Source organism: Saccoglossus kowalevskii, chromosome 6, assembly GCF_978046115.1.
Source record: "Saccoglossus kowalevskii chromosome 6, keSacKowa6.1, whole genome shotgun sequence".
Classification (NCBI taxonomy): domain Eukaryota; kingdom Metazoa; phylum Hemichordata; class Enteropneusta; family Harrimaniidae; genus Saccoglossus; species Saccoglossus kowalevskii.
The window spans coordinates 5004978-5021311 of record NC_140646.1 but is presented as its reverse complement, the minus strand read 5'-3'; the positions used below and the strand labels follow the sequence as shown (position 1 = coordinate 5021311).

General features: G+C 43.1%; 1 protein-coding gene across 1 annotated transcript in view; it reads right to left on the bottom strand.

The window, feature by feature from the left end:
- Positions 1-16334, bottom strand: part of LOC102800875 (ATP-dependent RNA helicase DDX1-like) — a 77078-nt gene that overhangs the window by 41851 nt on the left and 18893 nt on the right. The window contains exons 5-8 of the mRNA XM_085499983.1: positions 14053-14146; positions 13568-13615; positions 13198-13284; positions 10555-10638 (exon numbers count right to left, since the gene is read on the bottom strand). Coding sequence (XP_085356109.1) covers positions 10555-10638; positions 13198-13284; positions 13568-13615; positions 14053-14146 — 313 coding nt within the window. The remainder of the gene's footprint in view (positions 1-10554; positions 10639-13197; positions 13285-13567; positions 13616-14052; positions 14147-16334) is intronic.

Here is a 16334-nt window from a genome sequence, read left to right as displayed (position 1 = left end):
ACGTTATAATCCATCACAGTGCATGTGGAACATTACAATCCATCACAGTGCATGTGGAACATTATAATCCATCACAGTGCATGTGGAACATTACAATCCATCGCAGTGCATGTGGAACATTACAATCCATCGCAGTGCATGTGGAACAATACAATCCATCACAGTGCATGTGAAACATTACAATCCATCACAGTGCATGTGAAACATTACAATCCATCACAGTGCATGTGGAACATTATAATCCATCACAGTGCATGTGGAACATTACAATCTATCACAGTGCATGTGGAACATTACAATCCATCACAGTGCATGTGAAACATTACAATCCACCACAGTACATGTGGAACGTTATAATCCATCACAGTGCATGTGGAACATTACAATCCATCACAGTGCATGTGGAACATTATAATCCATCACAGTGCATGTGGAACATTACAATCCATCGCAGTGCATGTGGAACAATACAATCCATCGCAGTGCATGTGGAACAATACAATCCATCGCAGTGCATGTGGAACAATACAATCCATCGCAGTGCATGTGGAACAATACAATCCATCGCAGTGCATGTGGAACAATACAATCCATCGCAGTGCATGTGGAACATTACAATCCATCACAGTGCATGTTGAACATTACAATCCATCACAGTGCATGTGGAACATTACAATCCATCACAGTGCATGTGGAACAATACAATCCAACACAGTGCATGTGGAATATTACAATCCATCACAGTGCATGTGGAACATTACAATCCATCACAGTGCATGTGGAATATTACAATCCAACAAGGTGCATGTGGAATATTACAATCCATCACAGTGCATGTGGAACATCACAATCCATCATAGTGCATGTGGAACATTACAATCCATCATAGTGCATGTGGAACATTACAATCCAACACAGTGCATGTGGAATATTACAATCCATCACAGTGCATGTGGAATATTACAATCCATCACAGTGCATGTGGAATATTACAATCCAACACAGTGCATGTGGAATATTACAATCCAACACAGTGCATGTGGAATATTACAATTCAACACAGTGCATGTGGAATATTACAATTCATTTCAGTGCATGTGGAATATTACAATCCATCACAGTGCATGTGGAACAATACAATCCATCACAGTGCATGTGGAATATTACAGTCCATCACAGTGCATGTGGAATATTACAATCCATCACAGTGCATGTGGAATATTACAATCCATCACAGTGCATGTGGAATATTACAATCCAACACTGCATGTGGAATATTACAATCCAACACAGTGCATGTGGAATACTACAATCCATCACAATGCATGTGGAATACTAGTAGTACTACAATCCATCACAGTGCATGTGGAATATTACAATCCATTACAGTGCATGTGGAACATTACAATGCATTACAGTGCATGTGGAATATTACATTTCAACACAGTGCATGTGGAACATTACAATCCATTACAGTGCATGTGGAATATTACAATCCATCACAGACCATGTGGAATATTACAATCCATCACAGTGCATGTGGAATATTACAATCCATCACAGACCATGTGGAATATTACAATCCATCACAGTGCATGTAAGGGGTAAAAGAATCTAGAGGTCATCTGGCTTCCCCTGACCTGGATTCTATCTCTCAGTCACCGACAGAATCGCTGATTAATGCCTACAGTTCAAAATAGTCATTTTGACTAACCGGAGTCTATGGTGGGTAATTGAACATAGTGAATTGTAATATTCCACATGCACTGTGTTGGATTGTAATATTACAATTATGTGGAATATTACAATTCATTTCAATTATGTGGAATATTACAATTCATTTCAGTGCATGTGGAATATTACAATCCATCACAGTGCATGTGGAACAATACAATCCATCACAGTGCATGTGGAATATTACAGTCCATCACAGTGCATGTGGAATATTACAATCCATCACAGTGCATGTGGAATATTACAATCCATCACAGTGCATGTGGAATATTACAATCCAACACTGCATGTGGAATATTACAATCCAACACAGTGCATGTGGAATACTACAATCCATCACAATGCATGTGGAATACTAGTAGTACTACAATCCATCACAGTGCATGTGGAATATTACAATCCATTACAGTGCATGTGGAACATTACAATGCATTACAGTGCATGTGGAATATTACATTTCAACACAGTGCATGTGGAACATTACAATCCATTACAGTGCATGTGGAATATTACAATCCATCACAGACCATGTGGAATATTACAATCCATCACAGTGCATGTGGAATATTACAATCCATCACAGACCATGTGGAATATTACAATCCATCACAGTGCATGTAAGGGGTAAAAGAATCTAGAGGTCATCTGGCTTCCCCTGACCTGGATTCTATCTCTCCGTCACCGACAGAATCGCTGATTAATGCCTACAGTTCAAAATAGTCATTTTGACTAACCGGAGTCTATGGTGGGTAATTGAACATAGTGAATTGTAATATTCCACATGCACTGTGGAATATTACAATCCATCACAGACCATGTGGAATATTACAATCCATCACAGTGCATGTAAGGGGTAAAAGAATCTAGAGGTCATCTGGCTTCCCCTGACCTGGATTCTATCTCTCCGTCACCGACAGAATCGCTGATTAATGCCTACAGTTCAAAATAGTCATTTTGACTAACCGGAGTCTATGGTGGGTAATTGAACATAGTGGCGGTGTTTTTACCCGATTTTACCGGCTGCAGCGAGGCTGTGCCCCTGGAGGCTTTCCTCCTATGGGGCCCATGGCGGGTCTCTTCGTGGACCCTTCCTCGCGCGGCGCCGAGTTTGCCTCCGAGTTGAGGGCTTTGGTCGAAGGACTGTCGGGCAATTGCGTCCCTGGCAGGCCAGGTAGATCAGACGCAGTCGGAGCGAGCTGTCTCCACTGTGTCCCCTCGGTGGGCAAGCAGGAAGAGACACGAAAGCATGTTTGCATTCAAACACGTCTCTTCCGGGGAACCCCCGTTCCCAGGCACGGCTCTCCCACTATTTTGGGGGGTGGCCGAGGCCCAAACTAATTGCCCCGGTTCTTCTCTGGATCCTCGGGCACTGAATGCCAACGGGGTGCTGGCAGCCAAGTCTCCGATCTCGGGGCAGGGCTTTCAGGGCAGGGCACACGTTGACCCCCCCTACTTTCTGCCAGCTAGGGTTCGTCACGCGGCAACGGTACAACGGTAACGAGTTTTTCCTTGTGTCCGGTCCCCGCTGTGGGTTTTGACTCATTTCTTACCGACCCACGGGCGTCCCCAGAGGGAACCGACCCTGTCATGAGACGCACAGTCGAACACGCTCCCTCTCACATATTTAAAGTGAAAGGAGATGCAGTTCGCTCGCGTCGGATACAGCCGGTACTCCGGGCGTTCCCTCAGAGTCATCCATCTGTATGACTTGGTGAGCCACGCTTTTGGGGTGAGGCGGAGTATCATCGATCCCAGTGATACGATGTATATACCCCCACCCTTGATCCTAGAGCAACTACCTAAGGTTGCTTCAACGCTTATGGGATCACGAGCATCGGGATCCAAAGCAACCCCGTCGGCAAGTCTCTCCCTGTCCGCCTGAGTGCGGAGTGGGGCGCAGAGCATGCAAATGGTGTTGATGGGCAGCGTTGGTCAGCCGCGGAGGATGTAATGCTTAAGGCCCCCGAGTGGGGATAACATTAGGCAACACTTCCACTGGACCAAACGCTACCCGGTCGGTGTGGTTTTGGGATCAGACCCCATAGCGTGAGATGAGACCAAAACGCCCCCAACCGGATTCCAAGGCTCCTTCCCAAGACCCCGGTACCACGAATTTGGCAAACCGGGCAAAGGGGGATAGCCGCGTTCGATGGGTGTCCTTTCCAATTGAAGACGACTCATCTAGCCCTAAGGGCAGAGTCGCTTGAGCACATTATGCGTGACCAGCACTCTGGAGACCTTGGAGGCAGAACGCACCAGCCTCCTAGACCAGGCGACATTTTTACTGGTGGGCAACCGCACATCTACATGCGACACCCCCTTGTGTCGCCTGGCTCTCTTGGCCAGGGCCACTACCGTGCTACGGGACGCGGCCTTAGATGCACGTGTTTTCGCTGACAAGCTGAGCCAGGGTACGTCCCCGCCTCAGTGACACAGACTGGACTTCCTCCACCCTCTTTGTTCAGGGAACAGTGGGTACAGTCTCGGAGCTTCGGAGTGCAATGAACCGGAGGGTTCAGTTTGAATTCGCTAGCCAGTTGGTCCTGCCATGGGCAATCGGAGGGCACCCCAAGCACAGAAAACACAACGCCCTAGGGCATTGTCTACTAGCTGGAGTCAGCCAGGAGGCAAGCGCTTATACCCTTCCATGGGAGGGGAGGGTAGTGGCGCGCCCCCAGGGAGGTAAGAGCCAGGTGGTGGCTCCTCACCCTCCCTGGGCGGACGTCTACCCGGCAGCAGGGGAGGCATGTTTGACGCTCACCTCTGCAACCAGGGGGGACAGGCACGTGTTCGGTGAATGGCCAGGTCACAACTTAGTGACTACTTCAGGCCTTGGGGAACTCACCTCATGGGGGAAGGAAGCACACCCCCCCTCGCAACTGCCGAACACATGGCCACATATCCCTGTCAACACAGATTGCGCCAGTGTAGTCCGGTTTGGAGATAACGGGTGACCAATCCCTGGACCTTTCCAGGTGGTGACATCAGTTTACGGGATACCGCTGAAATCTCCTTTTCCCCCCGTCAGTGTCTCCCCTGTTGGGCACTGCCAGGGGACTCCCGCAAGGCGGAAGCAATCAGACGGGAAGTAGCAGTTTGCTGGGGAAAGACGCCATACACAGGGTATATCAGCCGGAGCTAAGGCCAGGCTTCTACCCAAATGGGTTCGTAGTACCAAATCTACAAATGGCAGGCGTCCAGTTTTGGACCTAGGCAGACTGAATCAGTACGTGCTCCTCGATCGGTTCCACATGGAGACACCATTCAGGGTTCTTCTCTCCATCTACCGTTTTGACTGGCTAGCCCCGCTAGACTTAAGCGGGGCCTACCTGCATGTACCGATGCACCCAGCGAGTTGCCATCTCCTTCGAATCGCCCAGCTGGGCCAAGTATTCGAATCTCGGGTGTCTCCCCGTTCGGGTTAGGCACAGCGCCCTACGTGTTCACCAGAGTGATGAAACAGGTATTGCTGCTGCTTCACCAGATGTCGGTACACCTCAATCCGTACCCAGACCTCTGGTTACCAACAACCCGGGCAAGGGGTAATAGCCAAACGCGTCAGGCTAACACGGGATTTACTTCACCAGTTGGGCTCATTGGTAAATCGACAAGTCCCATCTCGACCCAACGTGCAGTTGGTGTCCCTGGGCATGGAGTTTTGACACAGAGGTATGCTTGGCTTAGCTATTTCAAGCGTATTGCTTAGCGCTAGGCAGCCAAGCCGAATGCCTAGTCAGCGTTCCCTCTGTGTCCCTCCGCGAACTAACACGGATCATCGAAATGAAGACCTCGGTTCGAAGGATCGTTCCCCAGGCCGCACTACACAGCCGCCCGGTATAAGGCTTGTTATAGTGCCGAGCTCTCCTATGGGAACTAGATAGGTGGGTTTCGATCTCGGACCAAGTGAAGGAAGCTCTGCCCTGGTGGTCGCCACTGGCCAACCTCGGACAGGGGAGCCCCTTGGGCCCACTCGCCGCAGGTATGACTCTGGTAACAGATACCTCCCCCTAGGGTTGGGGAGCACATCTATTGGGCCAATAAGCCCAAGGATATAGTTCCCGCATTAGTTTCGGGACTACCATATCAACCGGCTCGAACTGAGAGCAGTGTACTTAGCACTACCACGCTTTCTACCCGTAGTTCGAGACCACAGAGTCCTGCTCCGCACAGGCAACGCAGCGGTGGTCTCCTTCAAGAAGGAGGGGGGGACGCGTTCCCCATCATTGTCAGTCCTAGCGGAGCAAAATCCTCCTTTGGTGCCTGGAATACAATGTGGAGCTAACCGCACACCACCTTCCAGGGGTGAGGAACAGTCTGGCGACGCCCTTTCAGGGCGGCTCTGTCTCCAGAACACGGAGTAGCTGATATCCCAGTGGGTAGCCTCTAGGCTGTTTTGGCCGTGGGACAGTCCAAGGTTGGACCATTTTGCCGCACCCCGGAACGCCAAGCTCCCAACGTACGTAACACTCCTGCTGACTCCAGGAGCCTGGGCCAGGGTCACTTTGCTAGCCCCGTGGACCCACTTAGTTGTGTACGCCTTTCCTCCCTTATCGCTAGTTCACCGGGCACCGGAGAAAAGCTTCGACAGGTGCACACCCGCATATTATCATGGGTTGCACCCAATTGACCAAGCAAGGCCTAGTTTCCACTTCTGTTGGGAAGGCTAGTCGAAGCGCCAGCAGTGCTTCCGGACTTACCGGACCTGACGTCCCAACCAGACGGCGCACTACCAACGAGCCCAGCAGGTATCACTTACATGCATAGAGGCTCTCAGTAGACCCGCACATATGAAAGCCATATCTGAGCGGGCTGCCAACGTCCTGGCCAGGGCGAACAGGGATTCCACCTACGCGGCCTACATTTCTAGGCTGCAAGCATACACTGATTGGTGTAGCAGAAGGAAGATTGATCCATACCATCCCGCTATTGGCTAGGTAGCAGGCTCCTTCATCCACCTGTTTGACGAAGTGGGTTTGTTCTACGCAGCGAGCGTTGGCTACAGGTCGGTCTTGTCCCCCACCACTCAGAACGTACGGGAACAAGACTAGCCGATTGTCCTATTTTTAGGAGACTATTTATTGCTTTCCAGACGCCAACACCCCATACAAGGGAGCCGCCCAACTGGGACTCGTCGGTTGTGTTGTCTGCTCTAAGCAGACTGCCTTTTGAGCCTCTCCAATCAGCACCACTCAAATTTTTGATGTGGAAAATAGTCTTCCTACTGGCCCTCGCCTCAGGTAGGCGCCGGCCAAAGCTAGGTGCGCACTATCCTTTGCGGACGGTTGTGCCGCTTTTATGGATGATCAAGTTGTACTAAGACACGAATCGGGTTCTCGCCAAGAACCAAATCCCAGGACACGATCCTCAACCGATCGTCATCCCCCGGCTGGCAAATATTGTCAGTCCGGAGGATCAGGAGGAATTGCTTCTCTGCCCGGTCCGAGCGCTGAGTTGCTACGAGAACCGTACCAGGTTTTCTAGACGGGGAACCAAACACATGGTTTTGTGTTACGGCCCTGGCAAGCGGGATAAGCCCGTTTCCCCGACTTCCATTCCCAGGTGGATTACTGAGACTGTACTGGAGGTCTATAATACACTATCCTCCTCAACACAGACCTTGCAGAGACACCAAGTACAAGAACATGAGGTCCGTGCGATTGCTAACTCACTAGCGCTAGCGTCAGGTGCCCCCTCAAACACTTTCTGAGGGCAGGCTTCTGGAGAACGCAGAACGTCTTCATCAACTCCTACCTAGGAGACACCCAATCTATTGAGCAGGGTCTCTTCAGGTTAGGCCCCGTCGTAGCAGGTCAGGCCTTGTTTGCTGACCCAGCCCGAACGACTGCAGGGGCCTCTGCGCATAGGCGATAAGTCAGTCTCTGCATTTTTGCGGGCAGATTGTCTGTTCCACTAGCACTTCCTGGAAGCTCCCAGGTTTCGCTTCTGTCGACCTACGCCCTCATGCGAACTGTTTCGGTCCTACTTCAAGCTTATCACCCCGAGTTCGGATTGGGTCTAGCTTTCTCAGGCACACCAAACCCTGTCACCACAGCAGCATTGGCTTCTTGCTTCTGGGACAGCACAGGCAAGGTAAGACACCACCCTTCTTGGGTCTTAACTTCGGTTTTTGGGTTTGTTTTCATCCCGGACTGGAGGAAAGTCTTTCATCATTCTCTTTTTTTTTTTTCTGTTTGCTCGGAAAAACCTGCCACCTATCGGTGTCTGACTCTGCCTACAATTCAAAATAGTCATTTTGACTGACCGGAGTCTATGGTGGGTAATTGAACGTAGTGGATTTAGGCGAGGGTTCTCCGAACCCGCCTATTCACATAGTTCATACCCACCATAGACTCTGGGTCCCCCCCAACCTCCCCACTCTTTCCGTTGCGTTGGTTTAAGTCCTCGAGGCGGAGAGAAAGGAACCAGAGTGAAGGACGGCTACCTGTGGCGCTGCCAGCTGGCCTCGGTCACGTGGGTTCGTGACGTAAGGGGTAAAAGAATCTAGAGGTCATGGGGCTTCCCCTGACCTGGATTCTATCTCTCCGTCACCGGCAGAATCGCTGATTAATGCCTACAGTTCAAAATAGTCATTTTGACTGACCGGAGTCTATGGTGGGTATGAACTATGTGAATAGGCGGGTTCGGAGAACCCTCGCCTAAATCCATCACAGTGCATGTGGAACATTACAATCCATCACAGTGCATGTGGAACATTACAATCCATCACAGTGCATGTGGAACATTACAATCCATTACAGTGGATGTGGAATATTACAGTCCAACACAGTGCATGTGGAATATTACAGTCCAACACAGTGCATGTGGAATATTACAGTCCAACACAGTGCATGTGGAATATTACAGTCCAACACAGTGCATGTGGAATATTACAATCCAACACAGTGCATGTGGAACATTACAATCCATCACAGTGCATGTGGAACATTACAATCCATCACAGTGCATGTGGAACATTATAATCCATCACAGTGCATGTGGAATATTACAATCCGTCACAGTGCATGTGGAACATTACAATCCATCACAGTGCATGTGGAACATTATAATCCATCACTGCATGTGGAATATTACAATCCGTCACAGTGCATGTGGAATATTATAATCCATCACAGTGCATGTGGAATATTATAATCCATCACAGTGCATGTGGAATATTATAATCCATCACAGTGCATGTGGAATATTACAGTCCAACACAGTGCATGTGGAATATTACAATCCATCACTGCATGTGGAATATTACAATCCGTCACAGTGCATGTGGAATATTATAATCCATCACAGTGCATGTGGAATATTATAATCCATCACAGTGCATGTGGAATATTACAGTCCAACACAGTGCATGTGGAATATTACAGTCCAACACAGTGCATGTGGAATATTACAATCCAACACAGTGCATGTGGAACATTACAATCCATCACAGTGCATGTGGAACATTACAATCCATCACAGTGCATGTGGAACATTATAATCCATCACAGTGCATGTGGAATATTACAATCCGTCACAGTGCATGTGGAACATTACAATCCATCACAGTGCATGTGGAACATTATAATCCATCACTGCATGTGGAATATTACAATCCGTCACAGTGCATGTGGAATATTATAATCCATCACAGTGCATGTGGAATATTATAATCCATCACAGTGCATGTGGAATATTACAGTCCAACACAGTGCATGTGGAATATTACAATCCATCACTGCATGTGGAATATTACAATCCGTCACAGTGCATGTGGAATATTATAATCCATCACAGTGCATGTGGAATATTATAATCCATCACAGTGCATGTGGAATATTACAGTCCAACACAGTGCATGTGGAATATTACAGTCCAACACAGTGCATGTGGAATATTACAATCCAACACAGTGCATGTGGAATATTACAATCCAACACAGTGCATGTGGAACATTACAATCCATCACAGTGCATGTGGAACATTACAATCCATCACAGTGCATGTGGAACATTATAATCCATCACAGTGCATGTGGAATATTACAATCCGTCACAGTGCATGTGGAACATTACAATCCATCACAGTGCATGTGGAACATTATAATCCATCACTGCATGTGGAATATTACAATCCGTCACAGTGGATGTGGAATATTACAATCCATCACAGTGCATGTGGAACATTATAATCCATCACTGCATGTGGAATATTACAATCCGTCACAGTGCATGTGGAATATTATAATCCATCACAGTGCATGTGGAACAATACAATCCATCACAGTGCATGTGGAACATTATAATCCATCACTGCATGTGGAATATTACAATCCGTCACAGTGGATGTGGAATATTACAATCCATCACAGTGCATGTGGAACATTATAATCCATCACTGCATGTGGAACATTACAATCCGTCACAGTGCATGTGGAATATTACAATCCGTCACAGTGCATGTGGAATATTATAATCCATCACAGTGCATGTGGAACAATACAATCCATCACAGTGCATGTGGAACATTATAATCCATCACTGCATGTGGAATATTACAATCCGTCACAGTGGATGTGGAATATTACAATCCATCACAGTGGATGTGGAATATTACAATCCATCACAGTGCATGTGGAACATTATAATCCATCACTGCATGTGGAACATTACAATCCGTCACAGTGCATGTGGAATATTACAATCCGTCACAGTGCATGTGGAATATTACAATCCAACAGTGTATGTCGAGAAGCAGTAAACATTTTCATCCAGTTTCAGCACCATAAAATTATTTTATCATAATAGTTGACAGTATACTTACCTAAGTTGAGATCTGCTTTGGTCGTAGCCCATCCAACACGACACAGACCTTCATCAGTCACAGTCGCCTCATAGTAATACTTTCCTGATAAAAAATAGGATGCTCACACAGTTAGTTAAAGAGAGCCCAAATAAATCTTGTGTGTGCTGAGTGTATCAGAGGAATATGAAGTAGAAATAGGGAAGACTATACTGGATCTATTACTAACACATAAGCTTATATAAATGACATGTATAAATAGGTCGTGTTTAAAGTCAAAATAGAACGATTTTAAGGATTCTGTATCCATTTGAGATTTGATTTTCAAAGAACAAAAAATTTAAGACATGAAATTAACAGACCATGGTAGGAAATATCAAGAAATGCTTGATTTTTATGAAGTTTCAATATTAAAATGGCTTCCATCTTATTAAGAAATGAATGAACATGCATCTGTCCCCTATATATGTCAAAATGAATGCATGCACATAAGCACATAAAGGCATGCATGGATGTAAAGACACAGCTCATTCATGTACCTGAAAGTGTTAAACAAGCAGTCTCAGCAGAAACTGTTAGCAATGCACATTTTAAGTAGAGAATTGAAGATATCATCTTGAAATGAACAAATGTGAGATTGGTTGATTGGTATCTATATGTAGTTGAAAATGTCACTTTTACCAAAAATGACAAAAATATTCATCACAATTAGAGAATCAAAGATATCACCACGAAATCAACATATCTGAGAAAGGTCCACCTGAGGTACATATACACCAAGAATCAAAGATATCACCACGAAATCAACATATCTGAGAAAGGTCCACCTGAGGTACATATACACCAAGAATCAAAGATATCACCACGAAATCAACATATCTGAGAAAGGTCCACCTGAGGTACATATACACCAAGAATCAAAGATATCACCACGAAATCAACATATCTGAGAAAGGTCCACCTGAGGTACATATACACCAAGAATGAAAGATAACACCACGAAATCAACATATCTGAGAAAGGTCCACCTGAGGTACATATACACCAAGAATCAAAGATATCACCACGAAATCAACAAATCTGAGAAAGGTTCACCCGAGGTACATATACACCAAGAATCAAAGATATCACCACGAAATCAACATATCTGAGAAAGGTCCACCTGAGGTACATATACACCAAGAATCAAAGATATCACCACGAAATCAACATATCTGAGAAAGGTCCACCTGAGGTACATATACACCAAGAATCAAAGATATCACCACGAAATCAACATATCTGAGAAAGGTTCACCTGAGGTACATGTACATATACACCAAGAATCAAAGATATCACCACGAAATCAACATATCTGAGAAAGGTCCACCTGAGGTACATATACACCAAGAATGAAAGATATCACCACGAAATCAACATATCTGAGAAAGGTTCACCTGAGGTACATATACACCAAGAATCAAAGATATCACCACGAAATCAACATATCTGAGAAAGGTTCACCTGAGGTACATATACACCAAGAATCAAAGATATCACCACGAAATCAACATATCTGAGAAAGGTTCACCTGAGGTACATATACACCAAGAATCAAAGATATCACCACGAAATCAACATATCTGAGAAAGGTCCACCTGAGGTACATATACACCAAGAATGAAAGATATCACCACGAAATCAACATATCTGAGAAAGGTTCACCTGAGGTACATATACACCAAGAATCAAAGATATCACCACGAAATCAACATATCTGAGAAAGGTTCACCTGAGGTACATATACACCAAGAATCAAAGATATCACCACGAAATCAACATATCTGAGAAAGGTTCACCTGAGGTACATATACACCAAGAATCAAAGATATCACCACGAAATCAACATATCTGAGAAAGGTTCACCTGAGGTACATATACACCAAGAATCAAAGATATCACCACGAAATCAACATATCTGAGAAAGGTCCACCTGAGGTACATATACACCAAGAATGAAAGATATCACCACGAAATCAACAAATCTGAGAAAGGTCCACCTGAGGTACATATACACCAAGAATCAAAGATATCACCACAAAATATCACCACAAAGATATCACCACAAAAACAACATATCTGAGAAAGGTCCACCTAAGGTACATATACACCAAGAATCAAAGATATCACCACGAAATCAACAAATCTGAGAAAGGTCCACCTGAGGTACATATACACCAAGAATCAAAGCAATCATACTGAGCTGATATGATAAGCTCTGCTTGAAAAAAAGCATGATAGAAATGTCAGGTTATTTCTTAAACAAACTTTGGTATGGCATATACACTACCTATTAACATATTTCATATTTTGGTTGTTATAGTGGCATGCTTAGTAACTTTTAGAGAATGTTTGAATCACTGATTATTAATTTTCAACATGTTTAATTCTACCTTGAGTGGTGCTTAAGATATTCAAAGGTTTCCTCATTTGTGCAAATTGGGTAATCAATATGCACAGTTTTTAAAGTTTTAAACCAAGTTTATTTGAAATCTGATAACTAGTTAATCAAGATATCTGTGAAACAACTAAAAATTAGGAAGATTTCAAATATAAATAAACCATATAGACCACCTGAAACTACATGGTTACTATAGAAGGCATAGTATGTGTTAGTGTATATACCTTTTCCCTTGACTCCCTTTGTTGATCTTGTACCATGCCATGAATGTGTTTCTCTACTTTGACATAACAGTCCCTCTTTGTCGATTGCTAGTAAAAACAAAAATATATCATATTTCACCCACAATTCTTTTCTGGAAATCAAAATGGTGGACAATGTATATGAATTAAATAGCAGATTATTTATCAAATAAGAGCGATATTTAAAAAGCCATGAATTACATTCTTCTACACAAGTCTCAGTAGCATAAATATGTATTTATTTTCTTCACTTGTATTTGTATGCTAAACCAATAATTTACTTCAGTCAAATTACCAGCTGTATCTTGAAAATATACTGTCTAATTAATTTGCCTCTATGCAGTGCACTCACCCATGGCGTTTCCACGATCATAGACATTCATTCTAATTTTAGTACTATCTGGAAATAAATGAAAGACAAGATATGAATGTCACATACAGTTTTCTGGTTTCAGAGAGTAACCTCAGCTCAAATGTGATGAAAGAGATATGGCTCTAGAAGCCCATTCATTAAAACAAAATGGACAAGTCAGCCATTCTGAATCAGATCTAAAAAATAAAATAACGTGGATCAGGACCCATAATGTCTAATGTATGTACCAAGTTTGAACAAAATCCATCCAGAAATGCTTGATATTTGATTTTTTAGCACAAAAATGGCCACCATTCGGCCATTTTTAATAGGATCGTCAAACCAATATATGTATATATTAGCAAGTCCAGCGATAGATGTATGAAACATGTTAAATACAACACCACCACTCTGACAATGTTACATACAAGTCTACATCACAATAGCTTATCTAACCTACTATATGAATTACGTGCAATACCTACCTGCTTTAAAAGTGATTTTTGCTTTACTTCCTTTTCCTTCACTTATATCCTGCAATGTTTCATGTACAACTTGAATGACTGGCATACAAAACGCCTGCAATGAATGTACCGGTAAATTTAAAACACTGCATTCTAATTGGTCAACCAGTAACATGTGCAGCCCTGTTATTAGACGATAACTGGTCAGGGCTTGAGATCAATACAAGAACTAAATTATGTGTGACTTGGGCATGTCCATGTTTCCCCAATTTTACAAGAATCAAATTGTACAAACCCACCATGATTCTTTTATGTCAAGAAATGCTGTTTATCCATGTCATGTCTTTTACTGTCTAGATTCAACAACTGATGTTACTGTCATAGTGTCCACCTGATGGTGTGTCAATGAACTAAAGTAACCGATATTGCGAATATGTCTGCATTTGTAAATTTGTTCTGCTTTTTGTAGTATTTCTACATTATTTGTGAAATGAGATTGTCAAAAGACCAATATGATATGTACATATGTCTTTTCACAGCGGCGACTCCATGGTAAATATTACAGTCCAGTGTCAGAGTTTGCATAAACTAATGCAAGTATACCTCTTTTCAGGTGTTTGTTCAATTCACATAGTCACATTAAAGGTCTCAGTTGCTCTAACATGGAAAATTCTTGCTCACGATAGCCCGTATAATAGCTCAAGCAAATGATGTATTTTATGTTTGAAAGAAAAATTTATCACAATTTTTAGACCCCACCACTCCACAAACGAAATGAACTTGTATCATCATGTAACATGCATGTTTTTATTTTAATTAATATGTTAATAATGTTTATAATGTATGCTCGTTGGCTCCTGATGAGTGATGTACTTGTACCTTACGAAACAGAGCTGTTGAGTTTCAATATTCATGTAGTTGTGTATTAATTCCTCTATTATTGTTTATATATACATACATACATAGCATCAGTACCAACACTGCATGTACCAATGTATAATGGAGATCTGGATTCGGAATGATTTGGTGATTTAAATAAACGCCATTCTATTCTAAACGACTATCTTGAATCAGATGTGAAAAGTAAAATGATGTGCATCAAGGCTGCATTATGTACATTGTATGTACATAATAAAATCTATCCATCTTAAATCAGATCATGAAACAAATTGTACATACATACATGTATATATCCCAAGATCTATGACATATGTAGGTACATGTATACACAGATGGGCAGAATCACCAATCCATAATTCCTCATTTTCGGACTGGGGCTGAACGGGACTAATTACAGGAAGTACATGTATAGTGTGTTAAAATAAAATCAGAAATCAAGTTTGCATCTGTCAAAAATATTAGTTGTTTTATTGGATTAGGACAATTTGTGACAACATTGCCACAAGCAGTCTAGTTGGTTCAGAAAACTGCTGAATAGAATTGTCTGAAATTGATTTATATTTAAAAGAAAAAACGGAAGTACTCAAACGTATTTCAAGAGGTCTCAGCTATGTCATTTTTTTCCTTGTAGCACCATCAGCATACACACTATCTACATCACTAATTAGTATATCATGTTGCACGACTTTTTGCAATGTAATTAATCATAAAAAAAAGTCAAGTAAAAAATACTTCTTTAGCACCACTAATTTGAAAATGTTGTGGGATTGGTTACATGATTTGGTAACAATTTATCATACATGGAGTTGATGGGACCATGGTGTGAAATTGTTCTGATTGCGGTACTGGCTATTACCGGTATGTGAGTTATTTTTTTCAGTGATTTTAATTGCAAGAAATATTTAACTAAATGTTGCAAGCCATGGTGTGAAATATATTGTGGAAGTATTCAGAACGACAACCTGTAGTATGCAAGACAAGCATGCTAAACTTTACCACACAGACTACTACTGCCTAATGAAACAAACACTAATGATGTTGATTGGGTCTCAGTGATCTGCCAATGTATGTCACTGAAAAAAACATTGTAGTCCTGTTATATACATATTCAATGTATGTACCAGGATGGACAATAGCAGTCCATGTATAACCAAGATGTGGGTTGGTAATGATAGAAATGTTTAATGCATGGTTTACAATAAAAGGACCATCATTCGGCTAGCTTGAATCTAATGGTCAAACAAATTAATATGCATACAAATGATAAGATTTGTACACAAGTCGGTTCTGGAATTGCAGAAATGTTTGATATTGAAGAATTTATAGCACAAAATGCAGGCTCACTAAATCAGGTCGCAAAACCAATGGACATGTATAAGTATCCCAAGCTGCATGAACTATGT